The 24,659-nt window shown below is 40.8% G+C and overlaps 1 protein-coding gene across 49 annotated transcripts in view; it reads left to right on the top strand.

Moving 5' to 3' along the window:
* Nucleotides 1–24,659, top strand: part of MAP4K4 (mitogen-activated protein kinase kinase kinase kinase 4) — a 194,069-nt gene that overhangs the window by 69,228 nt on the left and 100,182 nt on the right. For all 49 annotated transcript variants that reach the window (XM_047851577.1, XM_047851620.1, XM_047851613.1 and 46 more), the window contains exon 3: nucleotides 16,639–16,695. In XM_047851577.1, coding sequence (XP_047707533.1) covers nucleotides 16,639–16,695 — 57 coding nt within the window. The remainder of the gene's footprint in view (nucleotides 1–16,638; nucleotides 16,696–24,659) is intronic.

The following is a 24,659-nucleotide window of genomic DNA, read 5'->3' as shown; positions in this document are numbered from 1 at the left end:
AATTACAAACAAAACGAAAACACCCAGCAACAACAACAACAAGCCCTCCTGGTGGACTGATTGTCAGCTAGGGTTGAAGAACCACTGCTGTGGCCTGTGATCAAGGATTCTTGGCCCATGCCAGTACATACATGTGTGAGTATTCTGAGGAGTGAGGGCTGTGGGGCTTGCTGGAGAACTCCTGCTGGCCCCCAGGGCAGCCTCTGCTCAGTTCAACTTTACACCTGGTTTCCATGGGCCTGGAGACCCAGCTTTAACCAATCTATTTTTTAAGGGAAACTTTAAAACTTAAAAATCTGTGTTTTAGAAATGTGCATCCTCTTCATTTTTGGAATTTTCAATTTTGAAAAATGGGCAAAAAGCACCCCCCCCTCCACTATAGGAAATACGATGTCCAATTTAGCCAGTGAATTACCATGGAGAAGAACCTTGCTATATTAGCATCTAGAGAGTGGTTGCTGGCCTTAGAATTCAAAAGCATTGGCTTTATAAGATGCCAAGATCATCTGAAATGGTAGAAGTACAGCCGTAACAAGGACAGCACACACAAGCTATTAATGTGGCTCTGGAAGGGGCACCTGGGTGGCTCAGTTGGTTGAGCATCCACCTTTGGCTTGGGTCATGATCTAGCTGTTCACGAGTTCGAGCCCCGCGTTGGGCTCTGTGCTGACAGCTCAGAGCCTGGAGGCTCTTTCGGATTCTGTGTCTCCCTCTCTCTCTGCTCCTGCCTGGCTCACTCTCTGTCTGTCTCTCCCTCTCAAAAAATAAATAAACATTAAATTTTTTTTTTTTTAAATGTGGCTCTGGTGATAGACTTTTGTTATTACTCAGCAATCAAATTTTGTTATCTCATAGCCCAAGTAACCTCATTCCAAATGTTAATATGCAACGATGTGCACCATAGTTTTAGGGATTTATTTTTCAATGAAACGTGTTGTTTTTTCTCCCTCTGAGTGTTGTCCTTACAGAAATAAGGTAGACTTTGTTTTTGAGTGCTAGATTATAGAGTCATAACTAGGCTCTGCCAGAAGAGACCTCATACCTCAACCTTGAGGATGGGGTTTTGCTGAAGAGAAACTGTGCAGTCAGGTGGAAAGTGGACAAGTCTGGAAGCTTTTTTTGTCCAAAGCCTTTGGCTTTGCCTCTTGCAGCCCTCTCTCTCTAACCCAAGCCTGAGCTTTGCACGAGGAAGCAGTCAGTGTTGAGAATGGCTTGGCTTGCCCAGAGAAGTGGTCTGTTCTGGTATGCTGGGCAGTGCCTGTTTTCACAGAGGTGTGCTTGGGGCACTGTGTCTGTTGTTGGCATGAAGGAGTGGAACACGTTACCATTATCGGAGCTTGAATAGAACCACCATGTTGCCTACAAGCCGCGGAGGATGATGCCCTGGCCAAGTTAGTAGGGCTAGTGTGGCACACCCTGCGGCGCCTGTGAGTTTTTCTGTGTAGGTTAATTGGGGCTCAGAAGGTCCTGCAGGGCAAGTATTCATCACCTTTTTTGGCTCTCTGCACAAATGACAGGGGAGCAGAAAGGCCTGCCTCCCTGACTACCAGTATAAAATAGCAACCACCCCATCCCAGCACTCCCTCTCCTCTTTGCTCTGGTAGGTTTTCCCTATAACTTTTTTTTTTTTTTAAGCATCAGAACATATTCACAACAGCAGCAAAAGTATTCACTTGTGTCCCCCTCTTAGAATGAGAGCACAGACTTTCTCTACTTTGTTCACTATTGTATCCCTGGTGTGTAGACCAGTGCCTGGTAAATTAATATGCTGGCCTGGGGAGTCAGAGCCCTGAACATTTTATACTGAGATGACCACACTTCTGAGAAGTTAAGTGGCTCATTCAAGGTCATATATCTTGTCTAGTGGCAGAGTGAGCAGTTGAGTCATATGATCAGAATTTTTGTTTACTTTTAGTATCTTGGGTTTTACTTGGGAAAGCGAATTTTGGTGTTATTTGTGGCTTGAAGCGTTTCAATTCAGTGTTCTCTTTCTACCTACAGTTCTGTAGGGTAATTTGAGATGCCTGTGGCTGTAGGTTGAAGAGAATGACTTCCCTGGAGCAGCACATGCATTGCTTGCTTAGAGTCTCATAGTCTCATGAACTCATAGGTTTAATCAAGTGGTTGTTGAAAGCGAAAGGCACTGAAAGAGTGGTGCTGGGCATTTTTCCTGCCATCTCTAGTTAAGTGTGTTGGAGGGCAGAGTTAATTAGGCAGTTACATAGATGTGTGCGTGCTCACACTCATTTATCCCTGATTTGCTTGGCCAGCCTGCTCTGTGAGGCCATGGCTTCTGATCTCCTAGGCAATTTCAAAGTTTGCTTTCTCTCCTTTGTATCATTTTCTGAGTCCTGCCCTTTTATATTGATAGTCCCAGGCTTTTTGTAGACTCCAGTAATATTCCTAGAATTCAGCAGGGTGGGCACTGGCTGGGAGGTGTCTTATGGGGGTAGCAAAGAACTTTAGGGTGATTCCTTGGCAATTGTCAGGTTTCTCAAAGTACTTTGGTTGCAACACCTGAGGCTGTGGAATGAGTAAGGGGTTGGCTGAAAAGGATTAAGAAGAGTTGAGAAGGCTTTCCTGAAACAACCCCTGGAAGCTTTCCTCCACCTGAGGGGACAGGCAGGGAAGCAAATAAACTTGTATGAAGGCACACACCATCCCCTGACTGACCATAGATACTTCTTACGACATTTCACATACTGACTCCTGCTGCCCACTGTTGTCCATTTCCTGAGATGCAAGCGGGTTCTGGAATGTAGATCTTTAGCTTTATTTTTTTTAATGTTTTATTTATTTTTGAAAGAGAGAGAGAGAGAACGCGAGTAGGGGAAGGGCAGAGAGAGAGGGAGACAGAGGATCCAGAGTGGACTCTGTGCTAAGAGCAGACAGCCTGATGTGCGGCTCAAACTCACATTTTGTGAGATCATGACCTGAGCCGAAGTCAGATGCTTAACCGACTGAGCCACCCAGGCACCCCCTAGACCTTTAGCTTTAAATTGCAGTGGCTTGTGAGGAGAGGTGCTGATCCAAATCACTGATTCAGGTACCTAGAGCATTGCAGCCATTTTGCTCTCGTTTTGGTTGTATGACCTTGGGCTAGTTTTCCAATCTCGTGGAACCCCCCACTTCCTTTCTGTAAAATAGAGATGATTTTCTTCTTTGCAAGCTTGTTTCAAGGACTTCCTGTATTTTATATTAAAATATTGTATACTTTTTAATGTGCCAAACACAAAAAAATCAGTATTATTGAAAATATTTGTTGCAAGAATGAATACACAGTGTGTGCTTCTCTGTCATCCTTTCCTTTGTGGGGTGGGAAAGATTTGTTGGTAGGAAAAGTAGGAAAAGAGGAGACTGAAAAATAGAGGGAAGCATAAATTTCATCACAATTTCACTTTGCCTTTTCATTGAGTTATATAATGTGCTCATTGCATGGTCTCATCTTACAGACTGCTCAGGGAAGGTGGTCAAAACACTGCCTTTATCAGCCAGCCCCACTGAGTTTATGTAAGTCCTAGTAAAGTTCTAAAACAGTTCTTTGATTTTATTTACTTACTGACAAAGTCTTTCATTTTGATACTTATTCTGATAAGGCTGTAATGGGTGTGCACAACTGAAAAAAGAAGTGGCTATATAACAGTGAGGAAAACTCACCAATTTTTATATTATGGTTCTTGGTAGTAGATCATGATTTCTAACAAAAGATGCTTTGAGGAATTTTCTTTTTCAAATACCAAGGCAAGAGCTCTTCCTATTTTCTGTGGAAATATCTTTTAAACTTTTTTTTTTTAATTTTTAATGTTTAATTTTGAAAGAGAGAGAGACTGAGCACAAGCAGGAGAGGGGCAGAGAGAGAGGGAGACACAGAATCTGAAGCAGGCTCCAGGCTCTGAGCTGTCAGCACAGAACCTGATGGGGGTCTTGAACTCACAAACCCAAGAACTGTGAGATCATGACCTGAGCTGAAGTTGGACACTTAACTGACTGAGCCACCTAGGCGTCCGCTGTGGAAGTATCTTTTAAACTATCAATTATTGTTTTCATTTTGACCAAGTTAAATTTTAGATGGACATGGTATGAGTTTGCATAAGGATACTTTGAAAACTTGAGTTTATGGTGTGCATGCATCATTTCTGGTAAGGGATGCTATCAAACAGACCTCAAAGGGAAATTCTAAGGGTGGGTTTTCTCTTTTACCTCTTTTTTTTTTTTATTTTTTTTTTATTTATTTTTTTTTTTTTTAAATTTTTTTTCAACGTTTTTTATTTATTTTGGGACAGAGAGAGACAGAGCATGAACAGGGGAGGGGCAGAGAGAGGGAGACACAGAATCAGAAACAGGCTCCAGGCTCGGAGCCATCAGCCCAGAGCCTGACGCGGGGCTCGAACTCACGGACCGCGAGATCGTGACCTGGCTGAAGTCGGACGCTTAACCGACTGCGCCACCCAGGCGCCCCCTTTTTTTTTTTTAAAGGAACAATTGAGGTATTATGAAGAGTGAATGAAATTCATGAACGTGCTTATGAATATTCAGCACAAGCGTATTAAGAGGTGTATGCAGACTTTGAAAACCAGAAGGAAAACAAATATGTTACAGATCACATGAGGAAAGAATTATGCCCTCTAAACTGTATCAGTGCTGAGGACATGGCAGCAGAAGTAGTTGAGGTTCAGAAACTAGGTTATATTTGTATTTAGAAATCATTCCGGGAGACCCGAAGCTGCTTACAGTATGACTTTATACAAATACTGTAAATGTATCTGGGTTCAAGGACCGTATTAGAATCAGCTTCCTGAATGCTGACAAAAGGTAAGGAACAATTTGGAAACCTCAATTGAAGGTTGGGTTGGTGATGGGCAGATGAGGAGCCCAGAATCGAATTCGAATCCTTGCATCATTTAATCTCTTGCCTTTTTTCCTCCCTCCCTCCCTTCTTCTCTTCTCTTCTCCCTTCTCCCTCTCTCCCTCCCTCTCTACACCTAACATGAGGCTCCAATTCACAACCCTGAGATTAAGCGTCAAATGCTCCACCAACTGAGCCAGCCAGGCGCCCCTAATCTCTTGCTTTTTTTATTAAGTTTGAGTGCTTTAGTGTTGCATCAAGTGATATTTCAATATTGAAATTGTGCCATGGGTGAATACTGAAAATTGAGTGTCATGTGAGGTAATGGGGAGAAATGTAGGAGAGCTTCTTGGTGGACATGAGGTTAGTGATCAGAGGAGAAAGAAGGGAACCCACAGAATCCTGTGTTCATCTTTTGTTGTGGGTAAATGGTTAGACATTGCAATAAACAAACTTCTCATTAAAATTCACTATTCTGTGTATGATGCGGTTTATCTCTACCCACCCTGTCCTGCACAGATATCTCCCATTGGAGGGAACATCTAGCATGCCCATGGTAGTTTTGAACTTTGGAAGGTTTGACCTTGGAGGACCTGCCCCCTGCTTTGAAAGCCATCTCTCAGATACTGTAGTTAGTTGTACCCATCTCTTCCTGCTGATGCTGTTGCTGCACTCCCAGGGCTCCCAGTTACGATGCTGTCTTCTGGGACTAGGGTTCCTGTCTCACTCAGTGTGTTCTTCATGAAGTTAGCAGGACCTGTTGCAGAGGGTTGTGATTTATCACCATTCTACAGAGGAAGAGAACGATGTCCAGACTGGCCCAAGATCACCGTCCTAGCATGTGGTGGAGTTGGGCTTCCAGTCTAGGGCTCCTGGTTTTAGTGCCCACTTTGGGTACCATTCTGCAGTATTTAAGTATCTTAGTATGTGAAATAAAAGGAACTAATTTTAAACATTGATTTCTTTTCTTTAAAAATAATAATAGAAATTTTTATCATAACAATATCAATAATTTAGAAAAGTACAGAAAGGTGAACTCACTATTTTTTGTAACAACAAATATGAAAATAACATGTGTCATGTGCAGTTCTTGCTATGAGAACACTCAAATAGGGAATATGTGTTTTATGAGTTGTGTTATCTCCTTTGGTCAGTTTTATTTTGTCCAATGGTGAGTTAAATTACCTTTAGGAGTATATTATTTTAATGCACCTTGACAGTCACGGATTCAAATGTCAGGTCTAGTGTTACCACATTGACTAATTACTTAGCTGTTGAATGCAATATACCATGTCTCATAGTGGCTAATAACTTTATACATTACTTTTGCCTATAATAAAGGGTTTGGTATTTGTTATGCTATTAAACATTCTTTTGTTATTTTAAACTAAAATTGCTTAATCTGGTCAGTTCAGTTTTTCAAGTAAGTAGAAGAAAAGGCAGTTGCAAATGTGTATTAAATGTTAATGATAGCTTGTTTGCAGAATCCCAAATCTCCGTTGTTTCAGATACTTTGATTTGAAGACTTGCCAGTGCCATGTCTTTTACTGTTAATATAAGAATTGATATGCTGATTTTTTTTCCTTTATATTTTCTGGACCCTTTACTCATGGTGCTTTTTTAATTTGCCAATCTCCCTCTTAACACATGATTCCTCACACTTACTACTGTGGTCCAGACACTGGCTCATGTGTGTACCATACCATGGGGCTACTCTGCCTCCTTTGAAAGGAGCACTGCCCTTTTTAATGCAGCTTCACCAGGTGTTTTAAAAAGCAGCTGCCCTTTCTTCCCAATTTACTTACTGCCCAGCCAAATCCCTCTCCTGCTTTGAAGGAATTATGCATAAGCTCTCATGGCAGTATTTCTTTTTTTGCACTCTTTCATGTATATGTTCATCCAAATTGTCTCCACTTCTCAACATGAAGGTGCTTTTTGCTCCTTTGCTAGCTCACCTGACTGGAACTTGCTTGCTATCTGGCCAACACCCCTTCTACCCCAATTCTGTTCTAGAACACATCCAAAAATGACAGAGCAAGCATACAGAACCCAAGTGACGGGGCCTTCTTCAGAGGAGTCAGAATATTACCGCCTTACGTAACGTTCCCTGGGGCTGTCACTTAATTACAAGGACAGGATAGTAATTGATGTTCATAATGATTTCCCTGAGCCATTAAAGAAAGTTACTTTATTTACTTAAAAAAATTTTTTTTAATGTTTACTTATCTTTGAGAGACAGAGCACTAGCAGGGGAGGGGCAGAGCGAGAGGGAGACACAGAATCTGAAGCAGGCTCCAGGCTCTGAGCTGTCAGCACAGAGCCCGATATGGGGCTTGAGCTCACGAACTGTGAGATCATGACCTGAGCCGAAGCCGGATGCTTAACCAACTGAGCCAGCCAGGCGCCCCAAGAAAAGTTACTTTAATGTACTCAAGATTTCAGGGTTTGGAAAGATTTCCACTCAGATTGGGCTCTCAAAGAAAAAAGATGTAAGCATCAGAATGACTCATTTATTGGGGATTGGGCACTAGGTAAAAGTTTTTACATGCTGTTTATTTTGACTATGATTCTTAGTGGAAGTTAAGTCTGTACATTCTCTGCTACTGAGGCATAATTTTCCTTAAAGGGATTGTTGTTCCAGATAAGATAGCTCCAACCTAAGAAAGGTATAATTCTATATTGAGGTCTTTAATTTTAAACTCTTGAGGGAATAGAAATTGCACTGTCTTCTTATTAAATTGCAAGTCTGCACTGATGTTATAACATGTACATATTCCTGTGCTTTCTCTGCCTTCCTGCTCATCCATAGCCTGATCATGGAAGGGAGGAAGAGGCAGATAAACAGTTACTAAAGTGAGAAATATTAGTTACAAGCATGAGATGTGCAACAGTACAACCCTGCTCACCTCACACCAGTTAGGCTTTGGAGGAGTGTGATGGGATAAGCAGGTGTTGGTGGGGTCATGTTGCCATTATTCCTGCTCTGTTGTAAGGAGGGTTTTGAAGACTGAGGTGTTTCTTGAAGTGTTCTGAGCTGTCTCTTTCAAGTTAATTATGTGGTTCCTTATCTTAAATGGCTCACAGGGTGCTGTCTGGGTAACATGCCTCCCCACTTTGGTTGAATTTTGAAATTTTCACAGACACTTCCTAGAAGAGAGCACTGAGGAGTGGGGCCTGTGGTTTGGGGTTTATGAAGCAGAACCAGTGAAACTGGTCTTTGCCTTTGGAGGTGGATGGATGTAGAACCTTAGAGTGGTAAGTGGATTGATTGCCCAGTGCAGGCCTCATGCCATTCACCATGTGGTCATGTGGGTTCATATTTGGCATTTAAAATAAGGAAATCTTGGGGCGCCTGGGTGGCGCAGTCGGTTGGGCGTCCGACTTCAGCCAGGTCACGATCTCGCGGTCCGTGAGTTCGAGCCCCGCGTCGGGCTCTGGGCTGATGGCTCGGAGCCTGGAGCCTGTTTCTGATTCTGTGTCTCCCTCTCTCTCTGCCCCTCCCCCGTTCATGCTCTGTCTCTCTCTGTCCCCCAAAAATGAATAAACGTTGAAAAAAAAAAATTAAAAAAAAAAAAATAAAATAAAATAAGGAAATCTAAGGGGGAACATATTGGAATTAAAAAATTTTTAATCTCTTTTTTTTTTTTTTTTTTTTTTTTTAGAGCAGTTTTAGGTTCACAGCAAAATTGAGAGGAAGGTACTGAGATTTCTATATACATTGCTCCCGCATGTACATAACCACCCCCATTATGATAGCCTGCACCAGAGTGGCACATTTTTTCTTTTTTTTTTTTCTTTTTTTTTTTTTTTTTTTTTTTTTTTTTTACAGTTGATGAATTGACATGTCAGAGTCCATAGTTTACAGTAAGGTTGCTCTTGGTGTTGTTCTGTGGGTTTGGACAAATGTATAATGACTTGTATCCATCGTTATGGTGTAGTACAGATTAGGTTCACTGCCCTAAAATCCTCTGTGCTCCGCCTGTGCACCCCTTCTTCCCCTGTTCAGTTTTTAGATTGAACTATGTGTGATGTGAGTAAGACATCTTGGGGAGAGAATTGACACACTGGGGACTTGGCCTCACTAGTGTGTGTCCTCCTTGCTCTCTGGGTGTACTTTCTTGACTATTAAATCAGCTAGTTTGTTAACTAGGCTTGCCAGTCCTTTGAGCTCCTGAACATTTCAGAACAGAAGTTCTGTGTTTTTATTATAAACATAATTGTCACTTCTTAGAATTTACTTATTTTTAAAAAAATCTTCAAGTTTATTTATTTATTTTGAGAGAGAGAGAGAGAATGCAGATGGAGGAGGGGCAGAGAGAGAGAGAGAGAGAGTGAGAGAGAGAATCCCCAGCAGTCTCCACACTGTCAGTGCAAAGCCAGATGTGGGGCTTGAACTCCCAAACTGTGAGATCATGACCTGAGCTGAAGTCAGATGCTTAACTGACTTGAGCCATCCAGGCACCCTGAATTTATAAATCTAACCTTCACATATCAAAACCCCTAGCTAAGATGATGAGTGCATATGTTACTGTCAGTAAATACTGTATAGTCCAAAAAGGATATGAGAACGTGAATTTGGGCTTTTTAATACAAGCTTGGAAAAGTGATTTCCAAACTTCAGAACTCATAAGAATCACTAGAGACTGGCTTTTAAAAAGTCACGATTTCCTGTATCCCACTTACGGAATTCTCATGAATGGAGCCTGAAACTCTACACATCATGGGTGAAAGTTAGTGATTTTTGTAATTGAATTTTACATGCTTAAAAAAAAGACTTAACATCTCTCTTTCCCACAAGAAACCTCTTATACCTAAGATGTTACATCTGCATACCAACAAAACACCACTAAAAAACATTAAGATCAAGTAACAGCTTCCAAGTTGGCTAGGGAATGAGGAGCAGCCCCTTCTGCAGCAAGCACACGCATCACCCCATGATGGAATGTCCCCTTCCCGACTCAGTTAGATTGGCATCTTCTTGGTCCAGTGCAGTGTATGAAAACCCCCTTTTAAGGTCCTTGCATGTTTGGAGGGAGGTGATGCAGTTTGTGACACAGCTTCTAGTCCTGGGTGAGTCACTGAGTTCTCCCTCTTTCTTCTGGCCTGGGATTTGGACTATTTGTAGTTCAGATCTTAAGGGGTCCACATCTTGTCCTTTGGTGATCTTCAAGAGCATTAGGACAATCCTTAAAGGCCCCACTACAGCTTCTGTGGTGGGTCTACACTACTAGCCTCACAGCAATGGTCCCCTTAACAGTAGTACCTTTTGCACCTCGTACTATGGCAGAGCAATTTGTGTCACACTGTCCTGTTTCCTAAGTGTTTCTGATACAGAGTACAGTGTTTCTCTGTCACAATGTTAATGTCCCTTCTTGTGGATTTTTTTTTTTAACACCCCTCTAAATTATAAGCTTCCTGAAGGTGGATCCAGTGTTTTATCTCCCCTGGGAGTGTATAGGGCATGTCTTGAGCACTGGTTAAATATAGTCAGTCTTCAGTTTACTGAGCATTGATAGGTTTTACTATTAAGCAAATAGAAAGCCAGTGTCAGGAAGTTAATCTCTGAAGTTTATGTTTCAGGTTAAACTCAGCAGAAAGGAAAAACATTCTGATCTCCAGTATTTATTGAAAGAAAATTTATGGTGAGATAAAGGAAGGAAAAACAAAAGGCTGTTATCAGTTTTAGAAAGCCATGGATGAGGCACTCTGAATGTGCTTACATATGCCTTCAGATTCCCTAAAGAATTCCTTTGGGATGTTCTTTTGTTGACTTTTTCTGATTAATCACAGGAGAGAAAAAGGCCAGGAATTGAGAGTAAGTTTTCATTATTGGTTACTACATCCCCAGGTTTGATTATAATCACTTACAATATTTGTGTGTAGAATAGTATACTTGGCAGCTCGTATGGAAGTTGGTTTAATAGGGCGTTTGTGGTCCTTTCTGTTTTGAAGTTTACAGCCTGGTATAGGGTACAAGTCTGGGTGTGAATCTTAATCTGATTAACTTAACCCTCTCAAAGCTTCAGTTTCTCTATGAAGTGGGGACGTCGGCACATACATATGTTGGGTTGTATCAGGAGTAAATGAAAATGCATAGGAAGCACTTTGTTCACTACATGCCCTAAGAGTGGGAGCATCCTGGTGCCTTGTGTCCTGTTCTTACAGTCCTATATCTAGTATTAGAATGCTACCCAGGTGTCACAAGGGCCATGCTTGCTGTAGTTCAGGCTGTCAGTGTGCACTCTTGGGTTGTGGAGAAGAGAAAATATTTATTGTTCCTGAATTGTGTTTACTTACCTTTTAAAGTGTCATAAACCTAATAGAATTTTCCTCTCTAATAGTCTGTCCACTTTCTCAGGCTGAATGAGTACAAAAGCTTTATGATTCTGTGCAGAAAGATGAGATTTAAGTAGGAAGCTCTGTGAGCAGAAAAGGAGCTGCTAAGTTGCAGTGCACGTCCTTGTTCAGGTCTGAGGTACTGGTGCCATACAATGACAAGGGTATGTGAGGGATGATTGGTGTCTCAACAGCAGCATGACCATCCCCTAGGATAGGAGCCCTGAGTAAAGGACTCAGGCTTTCATTTCTTTAATTCATCACACTCCCTCTAAGTTTCCTCCTGTGACCAGAGTTTGTCTCTCAATAAACATATGTATTCATCAAACGTATTTTAATGGAGTCACCTGGGGTCTAGGTAAAGATTATGCAGCAGGAGTTAGTTACCTGTTATTTGGTGATATGCCATCTTTTTCCTCTTGGGATTTAAAAGCTTCCCTTGACTGAATGCTGATCTTCTGCCACTAGGTTCCTCATTGTGGGTTAGGGACAGACTTCCTTCAGTAGAGGCAGACAGACAGGCTGTCACAGTGCCCTTGCATTTTAAAATCTTGTGGTGTGTATGTATGTGTATTTTTCTTGGAACATGTATCATTAATGTAATGCGTATTTGCAGATACAAGGTGGCAATTTTGACTCTCTTAGAATCATGAAAGAGAGTCAGAAATTAGGGCATTTTCCTTAGCTTGGATGTCTGCCAAGAATAGTTTGAATTTTCCTTTTAAAAAAAGAAACATTCGTTTTCCCCATTTACAGACCAAAAATGAATCAAATGCCTTGAAGTTTGCTTTACTGAAGGGGATAGGTCTGGTTAGTGTGAGCCAGTCTGACTTTGTGTGAAATAATATTTATTACAGTAGCAATTTTAATTCCAAATCTTGCTAACCCTTTGAGGGCATTGAGGGGAAATAATTTAAGCTGTTTCTTTAAAAACAAAAAACCTCAATTGCAGGAATTTGACAAGTTGGTAGAAATGGTGAGTCCATCCCTCACATTTTACATAATTGTTGTAGAAAGGAAATTCTGCTACCGTTGTGTCTTGGGCAGCAGAATAATAAAACTCACCTTAGAGTTCTTCATCTGTCAGTAAGATAATGAATGACCTGCTTTGTTGGCCCTCATAAAGTTTTTTAGAAGCTACTAAGAAAATAGTTTATTGAATAGTATTTGGGGGCTTTTCTTCATTGGATGTCTCATTAGTGCATTAATGTTTACATGGTGCCTCATAAATAAAGCCAGGGGCCTTTAGTCTCTTCCTCCTGGCATTTTATAACACTGGAGGGACACCGTGTCCAAGAAATGCAGACAATAGGACAAAAGAGTCAAGTTTATAAATGGATGTTAGGTATGTATATTTAATACTGACCAAGTCATATACTGGGGTGTTTTAAGAGTGGATGATAGGGGCGCCTGGGTGGCTCAGTCGGTTAAGCGTCTGACTTCAGCCCGGGTCACGATCTCGCGGTCCGTGAGTTTGAGCCCCGTGTCGGGCTCTGGGCTGATGGCTCAGAGCCTGGAGCCTGCTTCCGATTCTGTCTCCCTCTCTCTCTGCCCCTCCCCCGTTCATGCTCTGTCTCTCTCTGTCTCAAAAATAAATAAATGTTAAAAAAAATAATTAAAAAAAAAAGAGTGGATGATACAATGTAAGGGTCCTGTTACTAGTAAGTTCCAAATCTGTCCATGCACAGGCTAGGCATTTTAGTGACAGACACAATTCTGGATTCAGACTCAGGTGAAGGAAAGTGGTGATATTGGTCATCTTTAGGGAGCAGACTACATGAAGCAGCCTTTAAGAGACGGTATAGAGGTCAGCGTGGAATGCTATAGTAGATGCTATAGTAGCCTCAAACTTCAGTGAAATAATGCTTTTTCTTGTATTCTTGAGTCCCCTGCACAAGGCAGTTGGTTATGATTGTGTGTATTTTCTCTTCCTATACCACTGAGGGCCATTTGTTACACTCTCGAGTGATGCCAAGGGAACATGGGTAGGGCTTCTCTGATGGGTGGGGGCATCTGACTTTTGGAGACTTAAGCTTATAGCTGAGCTACCCTAAGCGGGTGACTGTATTCTTTCTTGGTTAATACTGAGTAAATCACAGACAAATTTTTATCCTTTCAAACAACTCTTCCTGTGACCTCCTTAGCACACAATTACATGCATATAGATGTTTAGTACATTCAGCCCCAGCTGTAGTTTTTCTCCTGGGACTGTTATGCTCACCATTTTGGTTCTTTTAAGCAAAGATGATCCATCTGAGTAGGTAATTGTTTCAAATTTACAGGTTGTCTTTTTGTTTGTTTCTTTAAAAAAAATAGAGAAGTATATTACTTTAGCACCCCACTGCCTTTCCTCATATTGGCCATGCCTTTTGAAAATGAGAAATGGGCCTAACTTGACTAGGTAAGGTAGTTGCAAGGTGAATTAAGAGAAAAGGTTAGCATGGGCCTCTGGTGAAAGTGTAGAGAGGAAGACTGTCATGCGAGAGTCCACTATATGCCAGATACAATGGCAAGGGTTTTATGTATTGTATGCACTTTATTTATAACCCGTCTATTCTAAAAAGAACATTGGGATCCTCCAGTGATCCTAGGAAACTTGTCAAAGTTAAGCAGCTTTCCCAAGGAAATGTAGTAATGAAGTGGTAGCAGAAAAATGAAAGCCCAATGCTGCCAGAGCCCCAAATTTCATTTCTTTCAGTGTTGTCTTGTTTCTTGAAAAGGAGGGAGACAGAATTCTTGGACAGTTTTCTGATTTCAATTTCAATTTAAAATGGACCTAATTTTGGAAGACCTGGTATGTGTTAATGAAGACTAGTGCCTTTGTGTGGTCCACCTTCTGACACAAATAATTGATTAGTTGTTAGGTCCTGATTCTCTAATCCCTTAGTAGGGGAAACTCAAGTTCTTGGTAAAGCAAATACTAAGTGAATTCATAACTCTAAGGTTTTATGCCACTGTCAGACTGCTAAGTCTTTTTTTTTTTCTTTTTTAAAAAATGTTTATTTGAAAGAGAGAGGTAGAGCACATGAGCAGGGAAGGGACAGAGAAGAGAGAGAGAGGGAGAGAGAGAGAATCCCAAGCAGGCTCAGCGCTGTCAGCACAGAGCCTAGTGCAGGGTTTGATCTCACAAATTGTGAGATCACGATCTGAGCCGAAATCAAGAGTTGGACACTTAACCGACTGAGCCATCCAGGCGCCCCTGCACTATAGTTATTCTTCATGATAAACCTGTGAGTTGAGCATCACTCTTACCCCTTTTATACAGACAGGAGACTGAGGCACTGTTATGTTACAGAGTGGAGGACATGAGGTGTGGACACAGTCTTGATGCTGGAGTCCATACTCTGGATCACTATCCTGTAGCTTTAGGATCTTGCCAATGCCCAAGACATGAAGGACAACTAAGTTTCCTGTGTGTTAATGCTTAGCACAGAGCTGGGGTTACAACACTTTTAAAAACGACTGAGGTTAGGGGAACCTGGGTGGCCGAGTCAAACATCTGACTCTTAATTTCAGCTCAGGTCATGATCTTTTGTTTTGTGGGATTGAGCCCCATGATGGGCTCTGTGTGGACAGCCCCAGGGCTACTTGGGATTCTCTCCGTCTCTGTCTGTCCCTCATCCACTAGTGTGCACACTCTCTCTTTGAAAATGAATAAACATTAAAAAAAAAAAAAAGACAAGTTACAGACCCTATGACACACATAGGCAAAAATTTTAAATAAGTGATTCAGGAATGGACACTATCAAAAGATACTGAATCTTGGACAGACAGGTAGTAAAAGATGGCAGTCAAATCAGAAATATAGGAGCCCATTTAATGTTCATAAATTAGAACTTTCTTGACACACAATTGTATTCCATGCCGAGCATCTCTGAGATGGAGCTTCTATAGATGTTACATGACTTCTTAGATCATTTTGTGTGCCTTATGGTAACATACATATAGGGCAGCATTTTTATTCAGGATTGTGGGTTACATCGCTTTTAATGCAGAAAGAGTGCCAGACTGTGGAGCAGAACTGTGTGAGAATGCTGGGGAAGGTGTCTAATGGGGTACTGACACAGCAGCTGAGGTAGCGGTTCAGATCTTTTGAGGCTGGGTATGCTGGAAGAGCATGCTGGTGGAATGGTAGCTGGGAAATGGCGGAAAGGGCAGGAGGTGGTGTTTCTTGGATCATGGACCAATGTGGGATAACCCTTCTTGTCTCAGAAGCAGAACTTGAGACTGAATTGCAGGTGTATGTGTTGTGGCAGGTGGTGTCCGCACTTTTGAAGACCAGGAAGGTAGTTCACTTTGGAGGAAGGTGGTGATGTCTGTGGATTGGTGAGAGTTGGGTTGAGGTTCTTGGCCTATGGATTTTGTCCTAGTTTCCTGTATGTTGTTATTGTGCACTTACTGCTCATGAACTGCTCTGCCATTGCAGGAATCCATGGTGTCCCAACCACATACTGTTGAGATGTAATTGTAATACAGTGTCATTTTCATGGAGTCGTTTTGTCCTAGATGTAACTTGAGTTCCTGGGTAAGCTTTCCAGACTAAATGGAGAGCTTCCCTCAAGTTTCAAGTTCTAAAGTTCCTAACTGTTCATCATGAGACCACAAGAGAGACAGGCTCTTGGGAAATATGGGGACATTCTTTGTGTTTTACATTTGTTGCAGACCATTGTTCATAATGCCCTGAAGTAGATCATGCTCAGGATATCTGCGTAGCTCTATGTTACTCGCCGGAGAAAAGGCCGGCAGAGCACTGCAAAGAGTGGATGGAGAAGCACAGGACTGACAGGAATTAAATCCATTCCTGTTCATCTGGGTGAGAGGAGAATGACCTCACATTGGTTTGAAATGCCAGGGATAGAAATAGTGGGTTTTAGGTCCTAAGTCAGGAATTATACTATAGCTGTAAGAAAGCACTCTCTGTTTCTGCATCATCCCTATCTCCCTCTGTTCTGGGTAATTATTTTCCAACGTCTCTACCTTGGGACTGCAGGAAAGCTTCAAAGAAGACTCTCAGTATTACTTTCATAAAATCAAGTAATGGGTCTTGAGAGTATACTGGGGAAAAATGACTTTTCCATTTTTTGACAGTAAATACCTAGAGGTTTTTTGGGTCATTTCATTCTTGCAGGATGTTAAGAAAGAAAAAGTGACTATCCTGTTGTATAGAAGAAAATATTAAGTTGCTTAGATTGAGAGGTAATGATATGTAAATTGAACCCAAGACAGAAAGAAGGAATTGATGCTTTATCAAAACTCAGTTTGTTCTACTACTTGTTTATTAAGTGGTTCATTGGTATTACAAACCGTATTGTTCTATTGGAGAGGATGGGACTAATTTCATTATCACTTTTGAGAAAAATTACAAAAGAGATGATGCATTGAAACTTCAGCCATTCTGTTGTAATGATCATGCAAAACAGTGGTGCCAATTGTGTTTCTTTTTTTCTGTTTTTCAGGGTCGACATGTTAAAACTGGTCAGCTGGCGGCCATCAAAGTTATGGATGTCACTGAGGTAAGATTGAGGCACAAATCTATCTATCTATCTATATCATTTATGTTTTTATTAAAAAAATTTTTAAAGTTTATTTTTGAGAGAGAGAGCACAAGTGGGGGAGGGACAGAGAGAGAGACACACACACACGCACAGAATCCAAAGCAGGCTCCAGGTTCTCTGCTGACAGCTCAGACGTGGGGCTCAAATTCACTAACTGTGAGATCATGACTTGAGCCAAAGTCGGGTACTCAACTGACTGAGCCACCCAGTCGCCCCTTAAAAAAATTTTTTTTTGAATGTTTACTTATTTTTGAGAGAAAGAGAGAGTGAGAGTGGAGGAGGGGCAGAGAGAGAGGGAGACACAGAATCTGAAGCAGGATCCAGGCTCTGAGCTGTCAGCACCAGAGCCCGACACGGCTCGAACTCACGAACTGTGAGATCATGACCTGAGCCTAAGTCAGATGCTTAACTGACTGAGCTACCCACGTGCCCTGAGGCACAGATATTTTTAAAGAAATCATTATATAAAAGACAAGATTCCCCTGTCCCTCCAACCCCCATTGTAAGAGTATTGTTCTGTTTGTAGAATCGATCTTGAACAAATTACCCCCCTGTGACATTGTGGGTTTATAAGGTCCAGCAGACTAGTTGGTTTAAATTGTTGCAGATGGTCCCCAAGTAACTAGGAATCAGTAGCATTTTCTTAAAAAAAAACAAGGGGGGGGGGTGATGTCATCCTTGGCAACTTAATGGACCATAATTGGAAACATCTTCTCTAATGGAAAAGAAAGATTTGAGAAGGGATCATGGAGGTCACATGAATAGGGAGATTGAGGGGTGTGGGGTAGGGGAAAAGCTTCTCTAGGGTATTAGGCCACATTTGGGCCATTTCTTTTATTTTTAACATGGGGAAAGAAAACAGATCCAGCCAAGTTCCCAGAGGTTTGAAAACAGAAACATCTGCTAGAATGCTGAGCAGATTGTTGGCAAAATTTAGTAGCAAAAAATAGTTCTTGAAATGGTCACATGAGGATTTACTCTGTAGCTTTAGATGGGAAAGAGGAGAGTTTAACTCAGACAAAAAGTAAGTGTATGTGTTCTTGTGTGTGTGGATGTATATATATGCATAAGTCTATATTTAATTTTTAAAGATAATCCTAGATTGTAGTGAACTAAATCCATCTTACTTTAAATTATTTTTATCTGAAATTTTACTTTTCATTCTTGTGATTGGTTCTGACTTGCCTAATTGTAAATGAAATTTACCATCATAACATCACAGATTCTAGAGTTAGCCAGCAGCTGTGGGGATTTGGGATATCTTTAAATCAAGCCATATCTCCAAATCTGGGGTTGATCTAGGGAGACAATGGCTAAACTGATCTCAGGTGTGCGATATTGAGTATTGTAAAGAGGTTTCCTCCTCAGCCCTATTCTCTCTTTGGTCTCTAAGAACATGCTTATCTCCACTATAAATATTTGTTAGTAAGAATAAGAAAATATTGTTGTCTGTGGACTACGGGACATTTGAAGACGTAACGTTTTATGAGATGGCTGCTCTTTTTCTGTCAAAGAAAATACTGAAGACTTTATAATGAAAAAGTACCCGTGGACTATTTATTATTCTCTTGCTAGAGTGACCCTATCTTGGTGTACATCTTAGGGGGAAATTGGATGCTTTCCAGTTAAATGTTATTTTTAAGATTATAGAGTGGTGAAAGGAGCAGAAATTCTAACTTAACTGTAATTTAAATACAATAGTCAAGTTATTTATGAAGTGCCCTCTGTGAATGGAATGATGGATGGCACCTTCCTGTCAAGCATCCGTTCCTGCTATTGTGCATGTTGCCGGTGCTGCACTGGGAAATGGGGTAGCCAAAGCCTATACTTTTTGGCGTTTGTTAACATACTTCCTGATTTGCGTACGAGCAGACAAGGTGCCATTTTAAATGTAAGCTTTTGGAATTTTACGAAGCACTTTGAAAGTCCTCAGGATTGTGTTTCTTTCCTCACTTCAGCCTGTGCTGCTCTGGCTGACAGAGCTTTTGTCACCAGCCAGGCTGTGCTCCCTTCCTCATCTTCTCTGTAGAGATCCTCTTCCTCTAAGCTCAGCTCTGATTATAACTGTGCAATATGTGAACACTCTTTTAAAAAGGTGTAAAATATAGGAAAATACATTTTTTAAATGTTTATTATTTATTTTTGAGAGAGACAGAGTGCGAGTGGGGGAGGGGCAGAGAGAAAGGGAGACATAGAATCCAGCATGGGGCTTGAACCCATGAACTGTGAGATCATCACCTGAGCCAAAATTGGACACTTAACTGACTGAGCCACACAGGCGCCCCTATAGGAAATATTTTTAAAAGTTAAATCCTTATTTACTACCTTACAATTACCACTATTGGTGCTTTGGTTTGTTTTACTCATCTTTTATGAGCATGGCTATGAAATACATATCTATGTGTGTAATAGATGCTTTTGTATTCTACTTTTGAATTGTATACAAAAGGTACTTCCTTGCCTGTAAAATCAGGCAATGTTGGACAAATACATTTTCAGGACTCCTTTAAAAATAATTATACAGAACCCATGTATTCAGGTAAAATGAAAACCAGATGGTGAGTCTTCAGAACAAATACAAACCCAATCAGCCATTTACCATATTAGCATCTCAGTAATGTTTCTTGTGTGTTGTTTTCATACAGTGACCTCTGTGCTATAACTTGGGGCACAGTCAGGGCTCAGAGCAAGTAGTGATTATGGATAGAGGATGTCATGCAGCTGGCACCCTGGAAAACATGCCCTTGCTACTCCTCACATCAAGAACTTCCTAGCTCTTGTAAAGTTTTGGGCATTGGCCTAGGGGGGATCTGGGAGCAGGCTGGCATGAGGGGGAATTTGCAGCTGAATTTTCTGGTTTCAGCTCCAGCAGGAGGGGCTGTTGGAATGGTCCTTTTGATGAGAGCAGGCTTCTGTATGGTTTCTTTCTGTCTTTCTTTCTTTTTTTAAGTTTATTTATTTACTTTGTATGGGGAGAGGGGGAGGGACAAAGAGAGAGGGAGAGAGAGAATCCCAAGCAGGCTGTGCACTGTCAGTGCAGAGCCCAAGGTGAGACTCGAACTGAGGAACTGTGAGATCATGACCTGAGCTGAAATCAGGAGTCTGACGCTCAACCCACTGAGCCACCCAGATGCCTCTGTATGATTTCTGATTTCTACTCAGGAGCAGAAAGTGTGAATGCTTATTCTTCAGGAAAACAATAGATTTGTCCTGACTCTTGAGCCTCTTCCTTAGGTCAAATTGAGAGGCAGTTACCAGGGTTCTAGTTATTCCTCAGGCTCAGAAGGCCAGAAAAGTAGTAGGTGTGGGGAGGTAAATGGTCTAGCTACTCTTCTCCCCAGCTGTCAGCTGTTGGCATCCCTGAATGAATGTGCTCTAGGCTGGCTGCACTGAGTCCCTGTCACCTCTGTACTTGATTTTGTGATCCTGGACAACTGAGCCAACTGAGAATTCAGATTGCACCCTGAGGTGAAGCAAAGGTACTGTGTAGGAAAGTGAGGGGCCTGGATGGGAGGTGTTTATTTGTAGATGTACAGATCTCTCTGTATTTCTTCTCTTCTCAGACTTTAACAATCTTAAGAATTGACTATCTTTAGGGTTTTGAAGGGCTTTTTTTTAAAGAAAGCTTATCATTTCTCAGATTGGTTGTGGGAAGGGTTTAAGAGCAGGTTAAGGATATGTTCAAACTGGAGAAGACCAGGACATGAGATCTATAATGTGGTGTTTTTGTTTTTGAGGTAGTTATAGATTTGAAGAATTTGCAGAAAATTACATAGGGAGTATATAGGGAGGTCCCATGTATCATTCACCCAGTTTTCCCCAGTGGTAACATCTTTATAACTGAAGCCCTTGCACAAAACCAAGCAAGGCAAACAGTTGCTCTCACAACTTAAGGATTTGACCTGGCCTCCAGTGTGTGGTTATAGCAAACAGGCCTGCACCATTACGCAGTGTCTGCCTGCATGGCTTAGAACCAGTGCAGGCCACTGGCAGTTGGCACTGATACACTCCACAGAGTTTGTTTAGAGTTCCCCAGTTTGACATGCACGTATGTGTTTTCAGGGAAACTTGATTGAATTGGTTGTTTGAATTCTTGATAAATCCCTTCTTTTCAATCCTTGTGTCTTAATTGTTGTTATATGTGAGGGGCTGGTACTTTGTTTCTTGCAGTTTGGGGATATCCCATTATTTTGAGTTAATGCTCTGGAAGATAAAAAGGTGAATTAGCTAGACCAGTAATTCTCAACTTGGGGTTCATAAACTCTTGGAGTAAGATTTATCTCTGAGAAATAAATTTTATGTTTTCATTTTAGTAATTTCCCCCAAACTTTTTACTATGGAAATGTTCATAATTACAGAACTGTTGAAGGAATGAACACTCTCTCCTTTGCTTAGATTCAATAGTTGTTAACATTTTGTATATGTATTACTTGTGTATTGTTGTGCCACCACAATGACCCTTCACTTGTCCATACCTGAGTGTACTTGTCTTAAAATACAGTCTTCCACATGATCCTAATACCACCTAAAAGAATTAAATAATGCTTTCAGAATTTCTCCTGATGTTCAGTCTGTATTCAGATATCCTCAAGTGTGCCAAAAATGTTTTTACAACCATTTTTTCAAATCCTAGTCCTGCCAAGGTTTGCACATTACATTTGGTTATCTTTCTTCATCCATTCCTCTGTGTCCTCCTGGCCCCTCCCATTCTTTTCCCTCCCAGGTATCTGATGTTCACTCAAGTTTGAAAACGCTTACTTTAACGGAATCAGGAAAGAAGCCACCCCCGCATATTTACGAGTGAAGATTTCTAGCTCAGAGACACTGGCACCTCTTGCTCAGGAGTACATTGCTAGTTAGATTACAGAGATTAAAACCCAGATCCTTGATTTTCAATGAGCCTTTGAAAGTAGTCACAGTTTCAAACATTTGGTTCTGAGTAGGCTTGTAGAAAGACCTGATTTGATCTGGACCTTAAAGAATGAATGGATCTTGACCATTTTTCTCCTTTCCAAAGTTTTTTAGCAGATCACCCAGAGCAAACTGTTTTTTTTTTTTTTTTTTTTTTTTTTTGTCTTAGGATCAAAATGTTTGTGGTTGGTAGTTGTGACTTATTCCTTAGAGGACAGGAAGATGTCGGGCCTGATGCCCATTGGGGGACAGGAAGCCAGCCCACAGATTTTATTGAGTACCCTCCGTATTCTTGACTGTGTTCTAGGGATGTGAGAATAAAAGGTATGTAAAAACACAGCTTTGCCTGGAATAGCCAGTAAAAACCTAGCCTCTGCCTATCATCAAATTGAAGAGGCAAGAGCCACAGAAACAGCCCAATGCAAAGCAGCATAGATCATATCTGGTAGGTAGAACAGCGTTTGAGCACCATCTGAGCTAGGTCCATGAAAGAGGAACAGGACAAATTTCTTGCTCTTAAGGAGTTCATGCTCTGACAGTAGGGAGCAAAACAAACTTACTCCAGTGACAAAGCAAGGCCCTGTCAGGCTTGACAATTTTCTCTCTTTTCATTTGGAGGGGAGCACAATGTAATGAATGTGCTGTTCTTGTCTAGACTGAACATAAGAACAAAAGGAAGCAAGGGAGAGATCTCTGTGGACTGTGTGACCTATTGTTCCATCCTGTTGTTCTTCAGAGTCCAGTTAAATGCTGCAGGCCTTACAGCTTGGTACTGGCTTCTTCCATTTCAGGCAATGGGTGGCACTTTCTCCCTGCTCTTCCATGGCTCTGGCCCACTCACCGTAGCATCGCTCCCTGAGGGTTGTCAGGAGAAGCCGCCTGTGCATCAGTGAGACCATGGGCAGCTGTCAGTTTTGACAGCAGTTGTGTGTCCTCCTCTACCTCCCTCCCCACCCCTGCCGCAGTTAGTCTTTCTTTCTTTGCCTTTACTTTTTACCTTTCTTCACAAGCTACCTTCTGTCTCTTTGCTACTGAGAGAGAAACTGATGTGCCAAGTTTATGGCATGCCAGATTTCTTATCTGGCATTTTCTTACCTTTGATAACTTCTGACTTAATTTAAATGACCTTGATCCTAGATTGCAATTCCTAATTAGGATTGTTTTCCTTACTCAGCTTTTCTATAGATAAAGATCACAAGTTGTATCTCTTTATTATTATTATTATTATTATTATTACTATTGTTATTAATACTGGTACAAGTCTGAAGAAAAGCTCTTAAATCGATTAAATTTTGATTTATTTTAATTAAAAAAGCATGACAGTGATTTTGAGAACTAATAGTTCTATCCTTTGTATCCTCAAAGAATACAATAGTGGGGCGCCTGGGTGGCGCAGTCGGTTAAGCGTCCGACTTCAGCCAGGTCACGATCTCGCGGTCTGTGGGTTCGAGCCCCGCGTCAGGCTCTGGGCTGATGGCTCAGAGCCTGGAGCCTGTTTCCTATTCTGAGTCTCCCTCTCTCTCTGCCCCTCCCCTGTTCATGCTCTGTCTCTCTCTGTCCCAAAAATAAATAAACGTTGAAAAAAAAAAAAAAAAAGAATACAATAGTATTTCTCAGCTTTATTTTCATTATCACCTCCTGAAGAAGCCTTTGCAGATATTTTTTCCTAATCACCCTTTGTGAAATTTTAAAGTGTCTGTACATCTGTTCATGTACTGTATGTATATCTTTATGCTCTATACATAAAAATGACTTAAGCTTTTTCTCTTCCACCTCCAAAAATCACATTTCACCCCTGTTGGGGAGGAGAATGATACCACCCAAATTGAGAATACCTGGTATAGAATAAGATAAACATATGACCTTAGACAAATGAGCTAGAGTAAGTATTGTGCTATTTCTAGTATTTTCTTTTTTTAAAAAAATTTACCAGATACTAGAACTAAAGTGATAAAGAAGATCTACTAGCTGGGAAAGTATAGAGTGCATGAAGTGCTAACACATTTTTTTTTTTTTTTTGACTTGTGCCAGGCATCGCATTGGGTATGGTAAAGGCACTTGCTTGAATTCACATAGCAGACTTTGAGACTGATAGTATCATCCCCTCTTTCTAGAAAGAATGAACAAAGGCTTGGACTTGTATCCAAGCTTTTCTGATTGTAAAGCTTGCTTCTCTTTCTTTTCAATCTATCCTTCTTTCCCCAAAGTAATGTGGAGGGCAAAGGTTGAACTTCTCAACAAATAGGTAACTGTTGAAGTGTTTTAAAAATAACTGCTGATGGTGATACGACAGTGAAATTTTTTAAAGGATTAGTTTTTGTTTTTTGGCAGAGATAGAATGTGTTTCTATTTTGGATTAATTCGTTCTAACTTAAGAATGCAACTGGATTTTACAAAATACCAAAATTCTTTGTTCTTATCTATTTAATAGGTAAATAAGCAAAGGAAGATTAAAACTAGGTCAGCTGTATACCTCAAATGTTTTGTCTTTCATTTTGAAAAGCCTTCATTTTATTTATGGATGACAATAGTTGATACCCAGAAAGGCAGTTGACCTGGTTTCATAGCTTGTTGCCAGAATAGCATCCCAATCTTCTTTTCATTGCCCTGAGATATCTCTAGTTCACATTAGGAGCATAGTATAGTGCTGTTCTGTAGTTGTCTTCTAATGTAGTAGCCAGTAACAAGTTGCCATGCCTTGTGAGTTGTAGGAGCTCAAATCTTTGGTGAATTGTATAGGATGGTCTGTTTTTCGTGGATACTTGGAGAAACTTATAATAGATCTACATTATTGTTTTCATTGTCCAGGAACATTATAGTAATATATTAGAAATAGAGGACTCTTGAAGATATGATCCTATCTTATAGCATTCTCAATTTTTGTAATATTAATAATCATAGATGTTATACATTAGTCATAAATAAGTTAAGATCTGCTCCTCACACTTAAATTTCATCCCTCTAAGGAAAGAAAATAAGAGTGTTTTAAAATTATTAGTGTTTAGAAAGAG

Source organism: Prionailurus viverrinus, chromosome A3 (assembly GCF_022837055.1).
Source record: "Prionailurus viverrinus isolate Anna chromosome A3, UM_Priviv_1.0, whole genome shotgun sequence".
NCBI lineage: Eukaryota > Metazoa > Chordata > Mammalia > Carnivora > Felidae > Prionailurus > Prionailurus viverrinus.
The sequence above is the reverse complement of the archived record's forward strand: the minus strand, read 5'-3'. Positions and strand labels throughout refer to the sequence as shown.